This window comes from Hipposideros armiger, unplaced genomic scaffold (genome assembly GCF_001890085.2).
Source record: "Hipposideros armiger isolate ML-2016 unplaced genomic scaffold, ASM189008v1 scaffold_1256, whole genome shotgun sequence".
NCBI classification, from domain to species: domain Eukaryota; kingdom Metazoa; phylum Chordata; class Mammalia; order Chiroptera; family Hipposideridae; genus Hipposideros; species Hipposideros armiger.
In genome coordinates this window covers 132033-141056 of record NW_017732606.1, presented here as the reverse complement: position 1 = coordinate 141056, position 9024 = coordinate 132033, and the positions used below count along the sequence as shown (strand labels likewise).

At 52.1% G+C, this 9024-nt stretch overlaps 1 protein-coding gene across 2 annotated transcripts in view; it reads left to right on the top strand.

The window, feature by feature from the left end:
• Nucleotides 1-9024, top strand: part of LOC109376998 (E3 ubiquitin-protein ligase TRIM38-like) — a 53764-nt gene that overhangs the window by 20455 nt on the left and 24285 nt on the right. The window contains exons 1-4 of one of the 2 annotated variants that reach the window (XM_019633190.1): nucleotides 1407-1802; nucleotides 2884-3423; nucleotides 6288-6383; nucleotides 8193-8423. The exons of the other annotated variant lie outside the window; for it this stretch is intronic. Coding sequence (XP_019488735.1) covers nucleotides 3013-3423; nucleotides 6288-6383; nucleotides 8193-8423 — 738 coding nt within the window. The 5' untranslated portion in view covers nucleotides 1407-1802; nucleotides 2884-3012. Of the gene's footprint in view, nucleotides 1-1406; nucleotides 1803-2883; nucleotides 3424-6287; nucleotides 6384-8192; nucleotides 8424-9024 lie in introns of those variants that run through there. 2 annotated transcript variants of the gene reach the window in all.

Here is a 9024-nt window from a genome sequence, read left to right as displayed (position 1 = left end):
AATGTGTTACTATCGTTAACATGCGATTCGTGTCCAGTGTTTTTCTATCATCAATATACGCCTACGAACACTTACGTCTTTTTTAAGGAGATGCTCATGACTCGATGGCTGTGGGTCTTTTGTTTCCTGCATCCAAGACTCACAGGGCCATGCCCAGCCTCACTGATTAGAAGGGGTGCATTTCCTACTGGGGGGAGGGAAGGGGCAGCTCCTACTGGTCTCTCCCTGTGCCCACCTTCAGGGAACATACCTCTGGCAGCTCATCGCACTGCTGTCACCTTGTGAGACCTACAGCTGTCTGCATGGACAGGCACCTCCTTCATGCCACAGGACACAGGTGCCAGGTGGGCAGCTGGCATGGCACAGAGCCCGTTGTGATGCTGCTGCTTTTATTGCTCATGGTCCTTTGTTTTTTTCTTGCCTTTTACTTGCTTCCTTTTTCTGATCCTTTGACAGGACAAATTTTGGATGAGCTGTGCCTGGGTCCAGAGTCACAGCCACAGAGATGAAGGGTGTGGGCATCTACAATGAGCCCTCACCGGCTCAGGGACTGGGCGGCTGTGTCCGCTGTCTGTGTGCTGGCTGCCTCAGGCGTGCCCTGTGTGGGGTCTGCCCACAGGACATGCCAGGGCACCAGGAGGCACCGGCTGGCACTGTGGCAGATGCTCTGTGAGCTCCCGGGAGAGGACAGTGCTGAGGAGGCTCCCATGTGGGTGGGAAGAGAGGATCCTGTTTCACAATTTTGCCTCCAGCCTGAGCTGCCGCCCAGCAGGACGGTGGCTGGGACAAAGAACTGCCAGGCCCCTCTGTGCTGCCCTGAGCACAGCTTTCCACAGGAACGCCAGGGTCAGCACCTGACCAGCCAGGTGAGAGGCCCAGCGTAGGTCCCAGGCAGCTGGCGGGGTCCACGCCTGATTCTGCGGGTAGCTATGCCTTCCTGAGCTGTCCCACAGCCACTGCAGATATTATTTCCTGTGCGAACATCTGTCGTATGCGTATTTGTCATAAGTGCATCTTAAACCTGAGGCTACACATGTGGCCAGCTCTTACTTTGAGACGATCATCTGATTTCCCCATAAATCACAGCCCTGAATTGGGCAGGGACAGTCCTTCGGCTCCTATGTGAACAGGAGAGGCAGGAACTGAGTCACAGTTCTTGTCCCCAAGCTCACAGCCCTTTCTGCACTGGACGCAGAGCAGAGTGATGGTCCTGGGGTCCCAGCTGGGTCATCAGTGGCTCCTGGCTGCTTGCTGACCATTGCTGAGTGTCCTAAGTATCTAAATCCTGCAGAGGACCACGGGGGGACATGAGACACAGAAACAAGACCAGAGGACAGAGACAGGCTGGAGCCAGTCCTGCGACCCCAGTAGGTCCTACCACCCCTTTCTTACCACTCCCTTCAGAGCCGTTATTAAAAAGTAAGCAACCTAAAATAACAGAGTAGAGCATCTGCCGGTAGGCTGATGGATCATCAAGGGGTTGGTGACGAATGCAGAAAAGTCTCAAGTCTGACTCTGTGAGCAGCACAGGCTTCCTGACCCCCGACATTGTGCTGGGGACACAAGGCAGCTTCCTGGTGATCAATCTCTCCCTTTCTCATCACTGTAAGAGAAGGACACTTCCTGACCCTCTGCCCCCTTTCCGAACTAGCTGAGTGAAAGAGATTCTCAGCCCACTCCACGGCCCCACTCCCGGAAGTTACTTAAGTTTCCTCCAGTCGGAGTTAACTTCCTGGTCTTGCTCATCGGGAGTGGCAGCTCCCCAGAACTCCAGCTCGTGTGTGACCATCTGCAGTGTCCAGGTAGTGGGAAAGGGCCGGGCCACGGTGTGTGGGGGGACTCAACAGCTGGAGGTGGAGGCAGGTGGCAGGGAGAGTGCCTCCAGGAGCTGAAAAGTGAGGACATGTCCTGGGCAGTCACTGTCACCCATGTCTGCTTTCACTTTCCCCAGGCCACATGCAGACAAATCTCAGCGCATCCAGGATGTGGGGGGAGCGCAGGCCCAGCAGGGCACCCAGGGCCTCCAGAGGGGCACAGACTCCATGCCACAGAGGAGTCCGCTGTCCCTGGGAATCACCCACCAGGAAGTAGCCTGCTGGTGACATTCTCTGGCCCCTGAGCCACAGGTCCTGCTTGTTAGAAAAAAATAGGTTCTCCAGTAACTGTCGTGGAATCCTTGTTTCTAATTCCACCATTATCAGTTCACTCTCTAACCTGCCTGGTGTGGGCAGGGAATCAGGGCTGGGGTCCCCAAGCACACCCCTTGATCCTGGTCCCTCCTACCCTGTCTGCTTGGCCGGTGTAGGAGACACTGTCACTCCCTCATCCTCAGCTCTCTTTTCCTCTGTCAGGGAGGATCAGAGAAACAACAACCACATCCATCTGGTGGCCTGTCTACCTCCACTGTCACCCTGCTGGGGTCCCCATGATAATTAACCTGGTGCCTCTGTTTTTCTGGAGTGGGGTGGCAGTGCAAGGAACATGATCGTCTGATGAAACCTTTCATGAAACACCGGTCACCTAAGTGTCACCACCGGCTATAGAGACATAATTCAGGAACTAATTATTCTCCAGGTTGATCAGGAAAGGAAGGTTCACAACCCTCGATGAGCTCTCTCTTTCTCTCTCTCTGTCTCTCTATCTCTCTCTCAATCTCTTGCTCTCTCTCTCTCTCTCTCTCTCCACTTGCTCCAGAAAACTTGCAGCCATGATGGAAGGTTCTATGTCTAGTCTGTTCTGTCATGATGGGGGTGTGGCTAGTGCGACTGAGAATCTGAACTTTGAATCCGATGTTGTTCTGATAAATGGAAGTGGACACATGATGGTCACAGCACTGCCCCATGTCTTTCCCCTTCTGAGTCCAACTCCATTTCTTGCATCTAGAGAGAAGACCTCGGGACCTGGGGGACAGTGGCACCACAGCCTAGGTGACGAGTGCGTCTGTCCCTGTGGGGGTTCTGGCGGCTCCCTCTCTGCCTCTGGGTCTGATCCTGGAGGTTTTCAGGACAAGCCATGGCCTCAGCCACAGCCACCAAGAGGATGAGGGAGGAAGCCACCTGCTCCATCTGCCTGAGCCTGATGACTGAGCCGCAGAGCATCAGCTGTGGAGACAGCTTCTGCAAGCGGTGCATAGAGGGCTTCCTGGACAACCACGGTCACCAGCAGCCAAATCTGCGCCAGCACCCCTGTCCCCAGTGCCGGGCTCCATTCAACAGGACAAGCCTGCGGCCCAACAAGCAGCTGGGGAACCTCATTGAGGCCATGAAGAAGCTGGACCTGGAGATGTCGTGCAAAGAGCACGGGGAGAAGCTGCACTTGTTCTGCGAGGACGACGGCCAGCTCATCTGCTGGTGCTGTGAGCGGTCATCCCAGCACAAGGGGCACAACACCACACTCGTGGAGGACGCATGCTCAGGCTACAAGGTGAGCATGAGGGCCCAGGGTGGGGCTTCAGTGGGTCCCCACTGTCATTGCTCCTCAGACCTGAGGTCACCCAGCAGGACCCCTGAGCCTGCAACCTGAAGGATGGCTTTCTCCATCTCCCTTTTCTGCAAGATGGCTGAGGGTGGATCCTCCCTGGTTAAGTCCCAACTGTCCAACCTGAGCTTGTGTGAACATGTGTGTGATGGTCAGACTCGTCCCTGTCCATTCTCATGCCAAGGACCTTGTCCCAGCTCTAGAACAAAGTCCCCAAACCCACACCCACACACTCTATTGCCTCACACTGTGTGTGAGATTCCAGGCACCACAGGGGACAAAGACACCACCTTTCAGGTGTCCCCCAACAAACCAGGGAAGACACAGACCATCAGAGGGCAGCCCAGAGACTCCTGGTGTGGGGGTGGGGGTGACTCCTGAAGGGCACACAAAAACTCACCGTATACACAAGTGTGGAGGGAAGTGAGAGCATCCCAGGCCCAGGGCACCACAGGGCAAAGGCACAGCCATGGGAGCTGAGCTGACTTATCCTACCTGAGAGGCAGGTACCAGCTCCGCTCCAAGTCCTGCCCAGAGTGGTCCTGGCCTCGGAGACTTCCATGTGCAGAGTGAAGGTGACACTGAGAAGAGCCTCCTGGCAGTGACACCATAGAAGGAATGTCAAGGAAAAGATTCTGATCATTTCTGTAAGAGGGAGGAGGGGGGGCGGTTTTGAGCAAGATTCAGGAAGGGGGGTGAAGGACGTTGAAATGACCGTGAGGAAGCTGACCCTGGATATTGGGGCGTGGGCTGAGGACACTGTCCTGCTGCAGTACTCCTTCTCTGCCCTGCCCACATCTGAGGAAAATGTCTCCAGGGAGAGACCCTATTCCATCCCCTCACCAGGCCGTGGTGGTCCTGTATCACTGTCCTGGGCGTCCATGAGGACTATCGGAGCCAGCCGATAAGATCGAACAGTCCTGAGAGGGGCGCTAGGCTGAAAAAAGAGACAGAAGAGAGAGAATTACCGGGAGGACTCCAGGGCTTAATACTGAAGCCCCGAGTTTATTTTACATAGCATATTTAAGGGAGGCACTACATGCGTACAGAGCATCAGATCATACAATTAACAATATCATCCTCTGTCCCTGTTCTGTCCCTGTTAGATAAGCAACATCTCCTGCTAGCTAAGCAGTTATACTAAGTATTCATTCTCAAGGCTGTAACTGCGCCTGGTTCCTTATTCTCAAGAACTTGCTGTTCTTACCAGACTATCAGGATCTGCACAGGCATTTGCTTAGGCCGCAGAAAGTATCTAGTAGCAGGCAGCTCTCAAGGCTGCAGCAAGTAGCAGGCAGCTCTCAGCCGCTCTCATGAGGCAAGCAGCTCTCATGGCTCCCAACAGAGGACACATCCCTGGGAAGCCCTTCCTCAAACCCCATGGGCAGCCCATTACAGGAACGGGGACGTTTCCCACCAGGTAGCCAGAAAAGAGACAGCGTAGGATGGTGGTGCTGAGCCTCAGGAGCCGAACTACTGGTTGTGAAATCTTAGCTCTGCCCCTTACTTGATGGGTAACTCTTAGCCAGTTATTTAGTGTCTGTGTTCCCATCTGTAAATGGAGACAACAGCAGCCCTTTGCTAACAAGCATCACAGCCCTTTCTCACCAGCACGGGGCACTTGGTGAGTGTGTTGGTGGGGTGACAGAGGACAGGAGCACATTCTTTTAGTTTGGACCTCGACTTGCAATCTGGAGAGCTTCAAACTTTTTTGCACGAGAACGTGAGAAACTATTTTGCAAAATAAACTGAAAGCTTGATTTGGACACTAACACATTTTATTTTAATTTTTTTTGATGTTTTTCTTTATAGAAAGTTTATTATTCCTTATAAAATGGAACAAAAATGTCCTGGTAAGATGCATTCCCCTCTAAGATTAGACAGCCTTTAACGAGATCGTAAAGTCTCACTGTTTTGATTTGCATTTTCTTAGCATGGCAGCTATATCTGAATTAGGAGTACATATTTCCCCATGTATAAGACACACCTTAATTTTGGGGCCCGAACTTAAAAAAAAAGTGTATTACATAAAGTTACTGAACTCAAGTTTTCTTCATCATAAAATTCATACAAGTCCTCATCACTGTCAAAACTCCCAACCATTAGCTTGTCCTCATCTGTGTCTGATGACGAATTACTGTCTTCATATATTGCCTTATCCTCAGTTCCATCTATGGCATTTGAAATGCTACACTTCTTAAATGACTTGACAACGATCTACAACCACTGTATAAGACGCACCCAGGTTTTAGACCCCAGATTTTTCAAAAAACGGTGACACTAACACATTTTAAATTGGCTTCTTGGGACCATCCTTCAAAAGGTACCAGAGTGCCCCTCCTCCACGCATGTTTCTGACAGCATCAGCAGGTGCCCTGGACTTTCCTTCATGACTCACTAAACATCCCCAATGTGCCACTGTGTGCCAGAGCACTTGCCACGTCCAGGTCAGCACACTGTTTTATCCAATGTTCTCTTAGTTGATTATCATGCTCTGTGCCATGTCTCCCTGGCAGGGTGGGCATGGGGGCTAGACCTCAGCAGGTGATGTTGGGCTCACAGTCCAACCGCCTCCTAGTTGTATCCCCTTGGGCAAGTCACAGAACCCCTTTCTCACCCTCAGTTTCTGCAGCAATAAATGACATCAGAGCCCTACCAGTGCTCAGGGGTGTCAAGGGCGTCAGATATGTCCCTGCACATACAGCCCTGAGCCGGTTCCCCACACAGTGTGAGGACTCGGTAAACATTCAGGGTGCCCCTGGGTGCCCAGTGAGGAGCTGCCAAACTGAATCGACTTTATTTCCCTCCAGGAACTGCTCCAGGAAGCTGTGACAAATTTGAGAGAACTGGAAAAGGAGTGTAGGAATCGGAAAGAGTTCATGACAAAGCAAATAACTGAATGGAACGTAAGAATTGGTTTAATTGGTCTCAAGCTCTTTTCCACCATAGAGCTTAGGCAGTGGGGCTGATCAGGAAAAGCACGTGGGGTTGGTTCCCACTAAACCAGATCAAAAAGGTGGAACCCCTAGAAGACGCTGTGATTCATGTTTACGCCCTTCCTTGTCTCCATGTTTGAGAACCTGTCTCCTACCCTTCGGCCTGTCAGTAATCATTGGCTAGGATTCCCGACCCTCGGTCAGGAGAAGCAGCATGTGTGCATCTGTTCACCTAGAACCGTCCTCAGCGGGTTTCAGATTCTCAGCACCTCCGAGGACCTTCCTAGTCTGAAGGCCTGAATCTCAGCACCTTGGCACATTTACCACCACACAGGTGCCGCTCTGAGCCTCACAGGCTCAGGAACCAACGCAGGTGGACAGTCCTGAGTCATCTCATGTCTGATAAAGAATGTGTGTTTCATTTATAAGGACAATCACGTCTGCTGCAAGAGCCCACACCCTTAACACAGCAGACTCTGGGTCTCTGACTATTTCCATGGTCAGACATGCATTCCTTCAGGGAAATAGTTACATGACCCACGCTGGCCGGCGAGCCATCGTGCCTGGGTCACAGGTCTCTCCCCACCTCTGTCCTGACAGATGTTCACTGTGACCTCTCAGAGGACACTGCTACTCCGCTCATATCTGGGATCCCGTGGGGGCAGGGCCTCGATGATAACTAATGGAAACACCACCCATGACCCTCGTACTCCAACATCACGGTCACTGAAACACCACGCAAACCACAAAAGCACTAGGAAAATTGCAGTTCTGTGTCTCCCAAAATGGAAGCTGAATCCTACAGAATACCTCCTCTGGTTTTGGTCAGTTTTACACATAGGGATGATCACATGCACCCCAGGCTGGTGGTAGATATGTCCACTTACCTGGGATAAAAGCCAGCCACCCAGACATCCCCTGCTTAGAAACTGGTACCCTCCTACTGGCCTGGCTCTCCTAACGTTCAGTCTTGGTGTGATGTTCATTACAAGCTATTGCTCCAAGAAATTTCCTCACACTCAGGCCAGCCTTCACATCCCTCATCACGACTCCTTTCATCATTGTAACAGAGCGTTGGCCTCGGCCCTAGTCCCCTGGTTAGATTATCCAATGCTCCTGCCCCTCCTTACACCTGCTTCTTGGCTGAAAAACAAGGAAAAGAATCAGGTGACGCTAGAGGTCCATGACCCTTTCTCCTGCTCCCAAGTGCCTCCCAGGTGTGACTGCAGCACAGAGCTGGGGACATTCTTCCAGCTCAATGGCTCACAGGCAAATAATTTCATGGCAGTTGAGCAAACTTTCTTTCGTATGTGCGTGTGCGTTAAAATAATCACAACACAGAATCTACCATGTTCACCATTTTTAAGTGCCCAGTTCAGTCGCATTAAGTACTTTTATATTGTTGTACAATCATCACCACCATCCAACTCCAGTTCTTATCTTCACCCCAAACTGGAACTCTATCCCCATTTAACTCCCACTCCCCAACCCCTCCTGCCATCTCCTGGCAACCTCTAGTTTTCTTTCTGTCTCTATGATGTGACTACTCTAGGTCTCTCTCATTAGTCAGTCACACAGCACGTGTCCTTTGGTGTCTGGCTTATTTCACTCAGCATCCTGTCTTCAGAGTGTGTCTTGTGGTAGCACGTGTCAGAATCCCGTCCTTTTTATGGCTAAAGAGTGTTCCGCTGTGGCTGTGCACCACATTCTGTTCATCACTCAACTGTCTCTGGTCACACAGGTTGTCACCTCCTTCTGAACACTCTTTTTCGACTCCAGAAACAGGTGGAGCTTCAGAGAAAAAAAATCCAGGATGAATTCAACAAATTGCACAACTTCCTGTGGGAGGAGCAGAAGTCTTTCCTGTGGAGACTGGAGAAGGAGAACGAGCAGACTCTGAAGGCTCTGAGGGACAGCGAGGCCAGTCTGGAGCGCAAGAGGCGTGAACTCGAGAGTCACATCCAGCGCCTGGAGGACAGGTGTCAAGGCTCAGCCCAGAAGCTGCTGCAGGTGAGGCTGGGCACTCGGAGGAAGGAAAGGAGGGGTCTGTCCCTGAGCGATGGAGGGGACCATGGTGAGGCAGTGTGGGGAGATAGGCGAGCCCGCCAGCCTTGATCAAAGGTGGCATATCAGGTGGGGATTTGGAAGTGGCCTTTCTTTCAGATGCAGATCAAGTTCTGCTAGGTGGCTTCACTAGTGTATAGGCACCTTTATGTGAATCAGAAGAACATGCCCCCTCTGGATGCGTATGCGAAGTTACTCAACCAAAGAAACGTGGGGTCATTCCTGTCCCATTTGCCCCATCCTGTGCCCAGAACCCTGGCATCAGTCTCCTGAAATACTCGTCCAAGTGACTGTGGGTTGTGAGGTGGGCTACCAACATGAACGGGAACCTTTGCCCCCATTTGCTTACAACAGCCCTGGTGCCCGGGCTCTTATGGGGCCCGTTAGGATGCAGCCCCCCTGGCTGTTTATTCTCGCTCCACTAAAGGGCTGCAGTCACTCCGTGAGGCTGAGAATGAGCCTGACTGCTCCACCACCACCTGCTGCCACCACCGTGGTGCCCAGCCTCGGGGCTCTCTGACGAGTGGTCTCTAATACGGGTTCACTC